Source organism: Echinops telfairi, unplaced genomic scaffold (assembly GCF_000313985.2).
Source record: "Echinops telfairi isolate 266 unplaced genomic scaffold, ASM31398v2 ScPeMD7_6273;HRSCAF=7185, whole genome shotgun sequence".
Taxonomy (NCBI): domain Eukaryota; kingdom Metazoa; phylum Chordata; class Mammalia; order Afrosoricida; family Tenrecidae; genus Echinops; species Echinops telfairi.
Window position 1 is genome coordinate 1,005,033 of NW_022110173.1, and position 14,364 is coordinate 1,019,396.

At 53.9% G+C, this 14,364-nt stretch overlaps 1 protein-coding gene across 7 annotated transcripts in view; it reads right to left on the reverse strand.

The window, feature by feature from the left end:
- Positions 1 to 246: 246 nt before the first annotated feature.
- The window catches only part of LOC101661336 (sodium- and chloride-dependent GABA transporter 2), a 71,555-nt gene continuing 57,437 nt past the window's right edge, over positions 247 to 14,364 (reverse strand). For 6 of the 7 annotated variants that reach the window (XM_045295925.1, XM_045295926.1, XM_045295921.1 and 3 more), the window contains 8 exons: positions 9,229 to 9,332; positions 8,218 to 8,342; positions 5,733 to 5,845; positions 5,325 to 5,462; positions 4,590 to 4,692; positions 3,600 to 3,700; positions 1,652 to 1,822; positions 247 to 674 (listed from right to left, as the gene is read on the reverse strand). In XM_045295925.1, coding sequence (XP_045151860.1) covers positions 552 to 674; positions 1,652 to 1,822; positions 3,600 to 3,700; positions 4,590 to 4,692; positions 5,325 to 5,462; positions 5,733 to 5,845; positions 8,218 to 8,342; positions 9,229 to 9,332 — 978 coding nt within the window. In that variant the 3' untranslated portion in view covers positions 247 to 551. The remainder of the gene's footprint in view (positions 675 to 1,651; positions 1,823 to 3,599; positions 3,701 to 4,589; positions 4,693 to 5,324; positions 5,463 to 5,732; positions 5,846 to 8,217; positions 8,343 to 9,228; positions 9,333 to 14,364) is intronic. The other variant, XM_045295922.1, reaches the window with a different exon arrangement.

The window sequence follows — 14,364 nt, forward strand, 5'->3', positions numbered from 1 at the left end:
AGGGCTTGGATCACCTCCTTGTGATCCTTCCGTATTCCACAGAGCAAAACCCGGGGAAAGGGGTCCTGTGTGATGCCTGCAGGGACTTGGGGCAGCCCCTGGGTCCCCGTGTGTGACAGGGAGGCACCCTCCACCACGTAGCCACCCTCTCTGCTACAAGGAGAAGCCTGAGGGGAGGGGAGGAGACCCCTCTGGAGCGGTGGTGGGAGCAGGGCAGAGGCACAAACCAGACATAGCCAGTAGCCATCAGTGAGAAGAATGTGGATTTAATGGAATGAAGGGTAGACAGAGTTCTCACCCACCCACCAGCCCCTGCCCAGGGCCCAAAGACCCATCTCAAAGAGAGGCCGTTTCAGAGCTGATCAAACCAGCCCTGGAGCCGGGGAGGGGGTGTGAGACTCCAGCTCAGAAGGCAGGTTGAGAAGTATCCCCCTTTGTCTTCTCTGTCGCGCTCAGCTGGGGAGGTAGGGAGGGCAGGAAGCACAGCGGGCTACTTCTGCCCTGGCCCTTCTCCAGCTGTCCCGGCACTGCGCTCACAGGCGTCTATCCTCCTAGCAGCTGGACTCCAGTTCTGTGAGTCTGAGAAGTGAGGTCCTGGGTGTGGCAGGCGTGCCGGGTCCGGCCTGGTTCTTTTGGGGCAGGTCCGCAGCCGGGCACGCGAGCTGGCGCAGCCTCTGGATGGAGTAGAGGCAGCTGTTGTGAGGCAGAGCGGGGGCAGGGATGCCAGCCTCCCCCATCACCAACATCTGCCTGCCTCCTCCCCAACCCCTGTAATCGCCCAAACCCCTCGTCTCCTCCATCGCGTCAGCTCAGCTAATGGACAGCTAACGGTTAGTGCTCCCTCCCCACTCACACCCACACTAGGGTTAGCTGCTAACCCTAACGGACAGCGACAGCGTAGGACTGCCCTCTTAGGGTTTCAAGGCCATACATCTTTGTGGAAACAGACTGCCCTGTCTCTCTCTTGGGGAATGGCTGGTGGGTAGGAACAGGGGGCCTGCTCTGTTAGCAGGCCAATGCTTCCCCTGAGTTCCTCCCACAATCACACAGCCCTGGAATAATCCCTGGAGCCACCTGGGGCTGCAACAACCCGGCACTCAATGATGGCTGTGATTGGCTGTTGACCCAGGGCGACGCCAGGCCCAACAGAAGGAAGCGCTGACTGGCCCCACACCTGCTGTGTAAGGAGGGGCTTCGCAGCGTTCATGCAAAGCGGAATGAAAAGGTAACGGATTTTCCTCCATGGACTTTTGGAAGCCCCTTCCTAGTCTGAGTGTCTTCCAAGCTAAGAGGGTCCCTCTTCCAGTGCTCTTTGGGCATCTGGAAGATTTTCATTGGTTAATTTTCAGAAGTAGATTCCAGATCTTTCTTCTGGGTGCTGCTCCGTCTGAAACCTGTCGGGCATGGGTGGCCCAGTGGTAGAGCTTCTAGCAGCACAGCAACGCAGAAGCACTCCAGCAGGTCAAACACACAGGGGCGGGAGAGGGGGGCGCTGAGTGCTCCCTCCCCACTAACACCCACACTAGATGCACTGTCGTTGTTCCCCCCACCCCCTCTTTGTACCAGCTCCTGCCCTTAGCAAACAGCCCACCTATCACCCAGGGATCTGACTTCTTCTGCTAAGGCTGCTTGCTCCTTGGTAGCTCCCTACCTCTCTGAAGGAGCCCTTGAGCATGCTGAGTTTGTAGACGCCCCAGGCGGGGATGCAGACCATGGAGGACAGAGCCAGGAGCCAGCCCAGGGAATCGCCCCACCACGGGTATGTGTACTTCTTGTTGTAGGTCAGCGGCGTGTACTTGACCAGGGAGAAGAGGAAGGTGGCCTGGAGCGAGAGCAGGAGGTGGCGGAGTGACGAGAGGGAAGGGACCCTGTGTCCTCAGCATCCCTTCTGCAACAGCTTGCCCAGCAGAACCCACACTCCTAGGTGAGATTTGTCCCTGAGCTCTTCTGGGCCAACCAGCCTCAAATCTCCAGCCTCTTGTGCTCTGGGGGCACATACACCATCTCTCCTAGCCCTTGAGTCCCCAAGCACCTCTCCCATCTTTGGCCCTGCCCCCGAATCCAGGCCTGACGATGGGCCTGGTGGAACAGGGTGGCTGTCAAACTCAAAACTCAGTGCCATCGAGTCAATTCTGACGCATGGGGACCCTACAGGTCAGGGCATCACTACTCCTGTAGGTTTCCAAGACTGCAACTCTACGGAGACGCACCCAAGGAGCGTCCGGTGCATCCCCTTATGGAAGGGTCGTGGGGAGGAGACGAGCCAGTCAGGGTGCAGGAAAGCAACGATGAAACATACAACTTTCCTCTAGTTCCTAAATGCTCACACACACACACCCCGCCCCCACCCACTATCATGATCCCAATTCTACCTTGCAAGTCTGGCTAAACCAGAGAATGTACACTGGTACAGATAGGCACTGGAAACACAGGGAATCCAGGGCGGATGATCCCTTCAGGACCAGTGGTATGAGTGGCGATACGGGGAGCGTAGAGGGAGGGTGGGTTGGAAAGGGGGAACCGATTACAAGGATCTACATGTGACCTCCTCCCTGGGGGACGGACAACAGAAAAGTGGGTGAAGGGAGACGTCGGACAGGGCAAGATATGACAAAATACTAATTTGTAAATTATCAAGGGTTCATGAGTAGGGGAGAGCGGGGAGGGAGGGGGGAAATGAGGAGCTGATGGTGGGGGGGGGCTTAAGTGGAGAGAAAATGTTTTGAGAATGATGACAGCAAGGAATGTACAAATGTGCTTGACACAATAGATGTATGTATGGATTGTGATAAGAGCTGTATGAGTCCCCAATAAAATGATTTAAAAAAAAAAAAAGGAGCGTCCGGTGGTTTCAAACGTGTGGTTAGCAGCCCAACAAGTCATCCACTGCCCCACCGGCGCTCTTCTGGGGTGGTGGCAGGAGGCGCTTAAGTCTTGTGCGTCTTCTTCTGAGGTGCTGTGAGGATCTCAAGGGCAGGGGCCCTGCCTCTTCCCCCACCCCACCCCACCTCTACCTCATTTCTAGCTGGCCACAGCGGGCGCACACCGAGCAAGCAGCCCGGAACTGGGGAGCCTGATGGCACCCCAGCTCTCCACCACGCGGCAGCTGGAGCAAGCCACTCGGCCTCTTGGCTTTGGTTTCACCTGAGAAATGCCTATCACGGCAACCCTATCTCAGGAAGGATTAACTTTCCTTTCCAGGAAGGGTTAAGTTGCCTAACATGCAGAAACTCTTTTGTGTCTGACAACACGTGCGTGTGTGAGCTCTCTGGAGCGGCCGCTGGTCCCCATGGCTGCTGTGTGCCATGAGGATATGGCAGCCTGTGTGCCTCTATTTGAGTCTGGCTGGGACGGGAGACTCACGCTGTGGTGTTGGCTCAGACCCTCAGACAGTCCTGGGCCTCAGTTTAGCCTTCTGTGAAATGGACAGGAAGAATCTACCTGGTTGCCACTGTCTAAAACCCAACAGGAGAGTGAATGAAAAGTGAAGGTGATTTTGAATCCTCAGCCCTTCCACCTCTAAAGTTCTCTCTGCCCTGTACCCACTACGGTCTCTCTCCCCCTCCAGCTGGCTCTCCCCCCTTTGAGGGTGATCTTACTGTGCACACAGCTGGCGTGAAGAAAATCCAACAATATTTGATAAGAGGCCATGGCCTGTATCCAATCATGTCTTCGATGTTGTCATAGAAGCGCCCAGCTCCTACCAGGGAGAAGAGGAAGGGCAAGAGGGAGAAAGGGACATTCTTTAGCATCCAAAGCGACAGGATGAGGACCATGCAGGCCGGGATGGGTGAGTACCAATACATCGACCATAGCCCTGTCGTCTTTTCAAAGCCCTGCTGGAATTGAGGACTCATCCTTTATCAATAGGTATCAACAGCAGCAGGCAGAACTTGGCTTAGGCAAAAGGTCAGAACTTCTTATTGGAGAGCCTGTTAGAGGTTAAAGAAGGACCGGGTGCGATCGTAGAGAAGAATCCTGATCAAAAGGGAGAAAAATGAAAACCAGATTTGAAATTCTCATGGCACCCAGACACCCTGGAGCCAAGGAGTCTGGCTGAGCTCCTGGCACCCTTCTCCCGAGAAATCCAGCAACATCCCCAGAGCTCATCTTTAGAGGCAAAGAGCGGCTTAGCGCGATGAGCACCCAATGCCTGCGTTGAGCGGTGTGCCATTCTCAGATCCGTCTAGATGGGATCCCATGGGCAACAGCAACTTGAAAGAGTAATTAGGCAGGAACTTTGCGGGGCCAAGTTCATGTGGGTGTGGGAGGGATAACTCAGAACAAAGGTGAGGAGAAGAGCTTCCGCGTGAGGAACGTCCTCAGTGTCACTTGATGGCGCGTGGGGAAACCGTTGAGTCTGGGAGGTCTGCTTTGCTGTGTCCATCCGTAACAACAGCAAAAACAAAATAAAGTTGACAACGGAGACAACAACGCAGGGAGGTGCTGGAGGAAGCTACCACTGGAACAACTTAGGCTCCTCAAGGTTTGTGAGGTTGGGGGGCATGGTCCCCAGGAAACAGTCAGTGTGGAGAGTGGGTGTTCCCCTTTTATGACGAGCCCTGGAGGACTGGAGGGGGGGTACTCACCGTACACCCAGGCCACGCAGAAGGACTCAAAGATGGCCACGAACAGGAGGCACATGCCACTGGCTGCGTAGTAGTCAAAGAGCTGGAACACGTACATGCCGCCCTGCCAGGAAGAGGCGTGAGAGAGAACATGACCCAGAGGACTCTGCTGCGTCCCCGGGCCCTCCAGCCTCGGTGAGGACCACCAACCTAGTTGGTAAACCGTGAGCCATTAGACGGGTGTGAGAGGCTTCGCTGTGATTGTTTTGGGACGGAAGAGAGATGAGAGATGAAATCCAACAGCTAAGGCCAGCTTATCCCTGAGAAACTTGACGGGTTGACCTCAGAAACCCAAGGCACCGTGTGTAATTTTTGGTGAGGGTTCGGGATAAGAGCATCCTATCAACCCGTTGACGAGCTCCATCTGCAGCCTTTCCCCTGGAGATGTCGCACAGAATGCCACCCCTCCTCAGGGGTCCCAAACACTTGCGTGTGCCATCTGAGAAATGGTAGAGGCTTGGTGGAGCGGCAGTTTTGTCTAACCCAAGACCTCTCTGGCCGTCCTTTCTCTGCCTCCTAGTGCAACATGGAGCCAGCTTACCTTCTGCTCACCCCCAGAAGCAGGGGGCTGGTGCCCAGAGGTCAGGGGAGGGACTTGCCCCCTTGGTGCCTCTCTGGGTGGGAAACAAAGGATGTCCTTGTGCCCTGAACCCATGGCAGCCTGCTCCTCTTCCTCTGGGGGTCCCAGCCCCTCACCTCTGTGAGCATGACCAGCCCCACCAGGAAGGAGACGACGGACACCGCGAGAATGAGGGTCTCCCTCCGGTTCTTCTTGCGGAACACGCGGGGGTACATGTCTACCAGCGCCGTCACCAGGCTCTCTACGCACACAAACTGGGTGAGAGGGCAAAAGAATTGGAGGGAGAGAGAGCTCCCAAAATAAGCTACACTGGTGAGCGGGGCCTCTAGCAGCCCTCCTCGCCCAGCCTTGCAGGCCCAGGTCTGAACCCACCCACGAAGAGCACCCACGTGGGATCATCACCCAGTCCCCACATGCTTCCCAGTGTTTCAGGGCAGGAAGCTCAGCCTGGTGCCCATCACCCCCCTCTCCCAGCTCCCACCCTGACCCACTCTTCCCGGGCTCTGGGGGAGCCATGCTGGTACCTGGCTGTCCAGTCCCAGGAGGACGACCATGAAGAAGAAGCAGCAGGCCCAGAGCGGAGAGAAGGGCAGCATCACCACAGCCCGGGGGTAGGCGATGAAAGCCAGGCCCGGCCCTGCAGCAGGGCAGAGGGACACAGTGCCATGCTGGGCCTTCCAAGGACGCTCGGAGTAGGGCTATGGGATGGCAGGCACTAGAGGAATGCCCAGGAGCTCTGAGGGCACCGTGGTTAAGTGGTCAATCAAAAGGTGGGCAGTTTGAACCCCCCAGCCACTCTGTGGGAAAGAGAGGGGGCAGTCTGCTTCTGTAAAGACTTACAGCCTTGGAAACCCTGTGGAGTAGCTCTCCTCTGACTCTGATGGTCACGGAATCATTATCGACTCACGTCAAAAGCAAATTTCATCACACAGTGACATTGCTACCCCTGTGGACACCTGGGAGAGGCCACCCAAACCTCTGTCTTCCCCCAAACATCCAAGACACCACACTGCCCGCCCCCCCGGCAGGACCAGAACCAGAGATCTGGGTGTAAACGGGCTTTGGGGAACAGAAAGAGGCCTTTCTTTCCCCATTTCTCTACCCCTAAGTCCCCAGGCCTCATTCTGCCCCAAACCAGAGATTTCAAACTTTTAGAGCCCAGGAGCCAGCCAACTTGAGACTCACTGCCATCGAGTGATTCTGTCTCACAGCGACCCGATAGGACAGGGTAGAACTTCCCCTGAGGTTCCTGAGACGTCCGAAGGTTACAGGGTGTTTCTCTCTCAAAACCAGTCCCCTCCCTGGTTGATGGGGTCACACCAACACCTGCATCCCAGGCCTACATGCCTCATGCAGGTAAGATGCAGCCATGCTGGGCTCACCCACGTTAGACAGTCTCATTCCCACTAAGGACCGGGCCACCGCCACCACCGGTTCTTATTATCTCTAGAGCCAGGGGCCTGGTCCTCAGTGCTTTGCGTGCAGAGGTGTGCTGGGGGAGGCTGTGATGAAAGCCGTCGTGTGGCATGAGCAGCGCACACACCGAAGCTGAGCAAGGGAAACATTTCGTCGTTCCTGGAGATAGGGGGCCAGTCCTTCCTAGACTTTATTTCACGGACAAAGAAAGTAGCAGCAACTGAAACCACAGCCCGACGGGGAGAAAGTCATTCCCCAAGGAGGAAGCTACGCAGGGAGGTGACCTTATCTCTCAAATACACCTCTAACGTTGGTGAAACAAGATAAGGTGCAGAACCGGGTACAGAGGGTGCTATCCTTTGTTAAAGGGGGTGGGGGTGGGGTTAGAAAGAGAAACCTTGTACATCGAATGTATCTGAAAACCAGCTGCCCCGTGTCCAGTCTGAGGGTCAGAGGAGCACGGGGAGCCAGAGGGTGTTCAATGGCTGAGTCTTGGAAGCGGATCACCAGGCTCTCTTCTTGGTAGGCAAGCACAGTCACTGTTGGCTCACCCACAGACTCCTCTGTGCATTATAAAAATTGTTTATCTATGTCTAAACCAGTGGCTCTCAACCTTCCTAAGGCTGCGACCCTTTAATACTGTGCCTCATGTTGTGGTGACCCTGTATGCGGGCAAATCTGCACATGGGCGGACCCGCCTGGAGACGGATAGAGGAGCGGTGTCTCGGTTCCTCAGACCACTGGAAGTATGGTCTTAGGCGACCCTGTGAAAGGGTCATTCGGCCCCCAGGTTGAGAACCACTGTCTAAATGATTTCTGGAAGGCCAGGCAGGACACTCACAGCACAAGGTATCTCGGGGGTAAGGAGCTGGAGGCCAGGGGCAGGAAGGAGACCTTCCCTGACTCGAGTTGAACCCTGTTCTGAGCCTTCCTGCACTCTCTGTTGAAAGCTAGCCCCGGTGAGCCCTGAAACCATCGGCCTGTAAGACTTCAGACCAAATAGCCCCTGATGGCATCTGAAATCCAAACAGTAGTTTCGCTTAGCTAGTAACAAACATGTTTCGTAATCTGCCTTGAGCATTGATGCACTTTCAAGAATGATCTAAACTAGAAACTCCCTTCCGTCAAACTGATGCCGACGCATAGCGACCCAGTAGGACCGGGCAGAACTGCCACTGTGGGTTGCTGAGACTGTCGCTCTTCGTGGGAGCAGGGGGCCCCGTCTTCCTCTCTCAGTGGCTGGTGGTTTCGAATGGCTGACCTTGTGGATCAACCATCATGCCAAACGGTCTCTCTGACCCTTCACGCCCTATCTACGTGGACTCTAAGTGACAACGGCACCCTAAACGATTTGATGGGGACCTCAGGGGGTACAGCGAGGGGCAATTCCGGAGAGGAGGGTGAGATGGTTGCCCAACTCCAAGAATATCGTGAATGTCACTCAACGGTCGTGCAGAAACTCGGCATCTTCTCCTAAACAACAACAAAAGGCAGGCAGCCACCGGGAAAGGCCGGCCCACAGCCTCGCTTCTGCAGTGCACACCAGCCCGGCTCACAGCTCTCTGCCCTTGGGCCCTCGCCAGCAGCACTCACCTGACTCGGCCACCTCCGAAATGGGCACCCCCTGTTCCTGAGACATGAAGCCCAGGATGGAGAAGATGGCAAACCCGGCCACGAAGCTGGTGCCGCTGTTGAGGAAGCAGAGGGCGATGCAGTCCCTGTGGGGGTGGGGGTGGGGGCGAGGGAGGGGTGGAAACCAGAGACGTCAGAAAGGGGCTTTCTGTCTGGGAACCATGGCAGGCAGGGGGCGGAGAGGGGGGCTGGCTATACAGGGGCTACCTGGCAGAACTACAACCATTTCCTGGTGCTGGGGCTGGCCCCCCCACTAGCCCGGGCTGGGAATGACCTGAGTGGGGCCATGAGGAAGCCCCACAGTGATCTAAGAGTTACAGACTGCCACCCAGCCTCCCCTCTCTGCTCCACTCCTACCACATGTCTCTCCTCCTTGTCATTCCATCTGTCATCCGAACGTGGGGGGATTTGGGTATGGATAATACCGAACAACAAAGAATCCTGACTCATTCACATTTGGTTTTGAAATGCATGCTGTGATTTGTTGAGGCTACATTTCAGCTCGCAATGCAGCGGAGCCAGGCCGGCAGGAAGGGGCAGTGGGGAGGGCTAGAGAGAGAGGCTAGGAGCCACCTATGCATCAAAGAGGCTCAGCAAAAATGGAAAAGGATCCAATGTTTGCAGGGGCAGATTTGCAGAGAGGGCTTGGCTGAGACTCAGCGTCATAACTAACATTCCTAATTTATTTCTCAGACTGGCTTACCGAGTACCCCGGAGCCAGCTAACCTCTAAATTCACCAGGCTGGCAAGGCCCCTGCTATGGTTTCTCAGCCAACCCCTTTGGAAGGGGTCCCCCTGCCCACCCTGCAATTGGTTCCTTTCAGCTCCCAGTGCGCCGCAGGATTGGAAAGTGGCAGAAGGCAGGGGGACAAAGGCCATGAGCCAGGACCCTGTCTAGCCCTTGGAGTCTGGGTCAGGGGAGAGCTTTGGGGGTTAGGGGTGGGGGTGGCTCAGACCCTGGCCCTCAGTCACCTGTAGCAGTTGTTGTGGTACTTGTTGTAGCTGCCCAGGGCTGTCAGGCACCCCAGACAGATGGCGAAGGAGAAGAAGATCTGAGTGCCTGCGTCCATCCACACCTACGGAGGGAAGGGGAGAGACCGTTCCACGCTGGGAAAAGCCAAGGCAGCTGAGCCTCCAACAGGGGGAACACAGGCCTGAGCTGAGCCAGGCACTGGCTGGGGATGGTGAAAAACCTATTCTCAGCCAGCGCCTTCCCCCCTGCCCCCGTCTTCCCCAGGGAGCTCTAGTCCCCGGCCCTGAGGTGCACTACAGTGGGGACAGGCATTGGACATTCTAAAGGAAACACTGAAAGGGCCCCCTGGGGACGGGTCCTCTGGCTCTCTACAACCATCTATCTCTGCTTTGTAACCCCAAGGCCTTGTATTCCGCCCCAAGGTCCTTTCTCCTGCGCTCGGGTGTGATGGCAGCATAATCATTTGGGAAGGAGCTATAGGAACAGGAGTTCACACCGGCACTGCACCCACGGGCAGCTTTGCCCTCACACCTCGGGATGTGCTGTCCCGTGGGAACCGGGAGCGGATTCAACCCTCGCTCGCCTGTGCACCCAAATGTCCAGAGGATGAACCGAAAAGCATCTGTGAAGGGCCTGTCCTCCTGGCGGGAGAAAACATCTCTCCATCTGGACCCAGGGTTCCGTTGGGACTGGCATGATCCCAGCTGGCTGAACCGGCCGGGAAGGGTTAGGATGTAGATTTAACAGCTAGAATAACATCGCAGCGCGCAACAACATCCAAGCAACATTGCAAGCAGGACTAAGCCATCCTGCAGATCTGAGGGGGCCGGCTCCTGGGACTCCAGCCACCCCCCTCCCCACCCCCACACTTCTGCTTTCACAGGGTGAGCACCCCCAGGGGGCACCCAGCTGTAGAAGCAGACATCACCAAGGCCGCGTCCCTGCACTCTGGTCCCTAACGGAAAGGCTCCTGCTTCCCGTACACCCTCTGGACTTTCATCCTTTTCCACCCACTAGGATGAGGCCTCCCAGACAGTCTGGCTTTCTTCTGTCCCTCCTCGGTGGCCGTCCTCCTCGCCCTCAGCCTCCTCTCATCATATGCGCCCCGACAAAATGCCCATTCTTCACAGCTCTTGTAGGGGCCCTGGGGGGGTCCCGTTGGCAGGCTGACCACCTCGTAATCCTGTTCATTCCTCAGCCCGCACCCCGTCTTGGCACACCAGGTCTCCTTCTGAGCCAGAAGAAGAACCCAGGAATGTCCATGATGTTCAGAGCTGCCTGGGGAATCCTAAGGAGGTGGACATCACAGGACCCTGAGGGAGACATGGGCCTTGGGAACTGGCATGAGGTTATATGCCCTGGCCCTCCCTCCTCCTGCCATATTTCCATGACGTGGCAATGAGGACCAGCAGGAAGAGACGACAAAGAAAGTGGGAGACTGTCTCTTCTGCTCACGGAGAATCCCACCCTCCAGGTATCCCACAAGGGCAGAGTAGCCAGTCCCTGGGAAGAGGTCAGAGTCAGGAAGCCCAGAGGGGAAGTGGGGAGGGGCCAAGGTGAGGCAGGGTGTCAGGAGGAAGCATTGGAGCAGCTGGGAAAGGCCATTAAACTTAACAATCAACAGAGGGGGGAAGAAGGCTGTTTGGGGATTCATTTTGGAAGATGGGAAAGGGACACGTGGGGATGAGTGGACAGCACGTGAGGACAGGAAGGTGAGTGCTTTCGAAACTCCAGATGTTGCTGTAGAATGGAGGTGGGCCAAATCTCGGAAGATGGGTTGGAAAGTCTGTCTAAAATCTTTTTTTTCTAAAATGGCCCCATAGATACTGTGGGAGTGGTCCTCTCCGGAGAACTGGCCTCCACTGTAGAGCCCAGTCTCCTGTCTCCTTCCAGGAGGCTGTACACGACTTCGAGAGCAGGTCCTGGCAGAGCTCAGACAGACAGGATTTTTCTAGGGAAGGGCTAGGGCTTCACTGGTATACCCGCTGTGAGATCTGGTCCTCCAGCATCTGGTCCCAAGGCCTATCCAGTTCTGGTCAATTGCCCCTCGTTACCCCCAGAGCCTCACAGTTACCACGGAAACCCCTGAAGGCCCTGAGAAACACTCGGGGCCAAGCAAGCAGGGGGCACAAGTCCAGTGGTGATGAAGTCTTGTGAACTTGGGCTTGGGAGGAAATCATGAAAGAAACTGTAACTTGGCTGCTCCCCTCGCCCAGGTGGGGACAGACCAAGACTGAGTTGGGAGGAAAGGTTAATGAGATCAGAGACAAATGCAGCAGGGGGCTGAGAGTTCAGAGTTCCAAGGTCAGATGGAGTGCCTTTGAGCAAAGCCCCCTCCCTGTGAGCTTGGCAAGCCCAGGCGCTCAGCACAGCTGCCTCGTGTCCAGCCTGCTGGGCTGGGGGACAAAGAACGGGGTCAGGAGGAGGGCTGAAGAAACTGCGGAGCAAGTTGTTCTGTTTCCCCGCCACAGGCGACCTCCTCCCTGCGTGTTCCCGGAGCCTGCGTTTCGGAAGCAAAGCTCCAAGGCACAAGTGACCAAGAACAAACCAAGCATCGAAAACACGGGGGGGGCGGGGGGGGCTGTTCTAAAGATCTGTCCTGCACATGAGTATTTTCCTTTTCTAAAGGGCGTTTGAAACTCTGTAACATCGGCTAAATTAATGATAACTATTAATAGAATCAGAGTCTGGTGGTGTACGGGTTATGCTTTGGACTGTGGTCCACAAGGCTGGCAGTTTAAAACCAGGAGAAAGATGGGGCTCTCCACTCACACAAACAGTTACCGTCTTGGTAACTCATGGGAGAAGTTCTAACCTGTTTATAAGGTTGCTGTGAGTCAGCATTGACTCGATGGCGATGATTTGTTTTGTTTTGAGATCAATAGAATTACCATATGCCTCATGGGCATGATAGAGAATGCTCCCCAATAAAAGGATAATGATGTCTCTAAAATAGACCAGGGGCATATATAAACCATAGATATAAGAATGGATTTTGAGCTCACGCTTATCTAAGACTTATTACATGGCTCTATTTGATACTTGCTCACATGAAGAGATCACTGAAGATATGGATGCTATAGTAAAGTGTGGTGAAGAAATAAGATGGTACCTGGCTGTCAGAAAGTATGAATAGCATCTGGAGCCCTAAAAGCTTGTCTTAAAACAAGCAATCATCTAAGTGAGGTGTCAGTCCACATGGAAGAAGCGGACCAGCCTGTGTGATCCAAGGACTGAAAATAATAAAATCCAAGACTGGGTGAGAGACCGGTGTTATAGCTTAAATTCTAAGCACCCTGTTTACAGAAGGTTGTGAATGAAAGTTATGATGAAAACCCCAAATCCCTTTGCAGGGTCCCCACATACATAAATCCTCTCTGGCTATTGGCCAGGGTTGTGAATAGTCTTACTATAAGACAGATGCACTGGAAAGTAAACTAACTCGGATGTAGTCAGGTTAAAATTTAACACCTTATCATTGCTTCTCCCTTTTTACCCATTTAAAATTAGTTCCTGTTCTTATTATTATCCGCTTTCCTTGCAATTGAAGTTTTTCTCTATTTGATTTTGGTTATTGTTTTGCCTTGGTGTGTGTGTGTGTTCCTTTATATGAAATCCAGGATAGGTAAAACTATAGAGACAGTAACTGAGTTAATATTTTCTTAGGGTTATGGGAGGGGAGGTTGGGGGCAAATGGAAAACTAATGAGGGCAAGAAAGATGAAAATGTTCTAAAATTGATTTTACTGATGGTGGCACAGCTCTTTTTGAAAACATTTAAATTATCGAACTGTATGATACATGAACTATGTGTCAGTAAAACGGTTAAAATTCGTCTTTTAAACAGCTGGGGGAAAGAGGGAGAAGAGAAATCAGAGTTTGCAGGGGGTGGGTGGGGCAAGTCACTGGAGGAGGTACAAATGCAGCTGCAGTTGTCGAGCATGAAGCTGATGGCTTGAAGCCCGCTCCCTGCCCCCACCTAATTCACAATTTTAAATGTCTTTGTAGAAAAGACAGAGCAGCCTAAGCACCATATATTGCTATAGTCTAATGATGTTTACATATGGAGATGAGGGACAGAAAGAACTGTTTCAAAGAGATGAGAATCTAGACAACAGGACTGAACAGAGGGGCAGAGTGGACAAAGGACTCCTGGCATTTGGTTTACGCTTCTTAGACGAAGCATGTTGACTAGTTTAATATAAAATTTCCCCCATTACTTAAAAAAAATACTTGATGGAATGTGAGTAAAATAACAAGTGTTCTGGAGGAAGAGAGAGGCCTGGAGAAGTTGTTTCTGATCTGAGACCATCCTCTTCCCGAAGGATTGATGGCTACCAGTTTTAGGAAGGCCATTATGTGCAATGGACAAAGCACAAACAGATCTGGGTTCAACACCTAATGTCACCACTTACTAGTGGTGAGGTCTCAGGAAGGTCACATAGTCTCCCTGCACCTCACTTTTCACTGCTTGGAAATGTGTAAATAGTGCCCACTCACTCCTCACCATCAGCATGGTTAGCTTCCAAAGACCACGTTGGTAGAAGAAAATCAGCCTCTTGTGAAAAAGAAGTGTGTGTCAGTCTGGGGACTTTAGAGAAACAAAGCCACAGAAACTCATGTATAAGAGAGAGTTTTTTCTTTTTTTTAAAAGTCCTGGCCCCACAGCCAGGAGAAGGACCTGTGAACGTGCTTGAAGAGAGGGTTTTATGTAAAGGTTAAGTGCGCATCGAGAAAACATCCCAACCCAGTGCTGCCCAAGCCCACAAGTCCAACATGAACCCATTAACCCTTATGTCCAACACCAATCCACAAAGTCCTCCTCCATCTCACAAAACAGACACAACGATGCCGACTGCAGGAGGAAAGCCGAGTCAGTGAACGTGTAAACATCTCAGTGCTGGCAGGGGTCTCCACACGGCTGCTCCAGCACCAGGGCTGCATTGGGGTAGGTCCATGTGGCTTCTCCTCAGGGATGTCTTACAGGAAGTCAGCCTTGCCAGCTAAAGCAGGGAACAGCTAAGGCAGCTGCGCCCTGGTGCAACTATCACAAAGCAAGAGACCTGAGAACTAGAAAGGTGAGAGTCACTGAGCCATTTATCCCTCTGCCTTTCAATTAACCCCACATGGTTTATC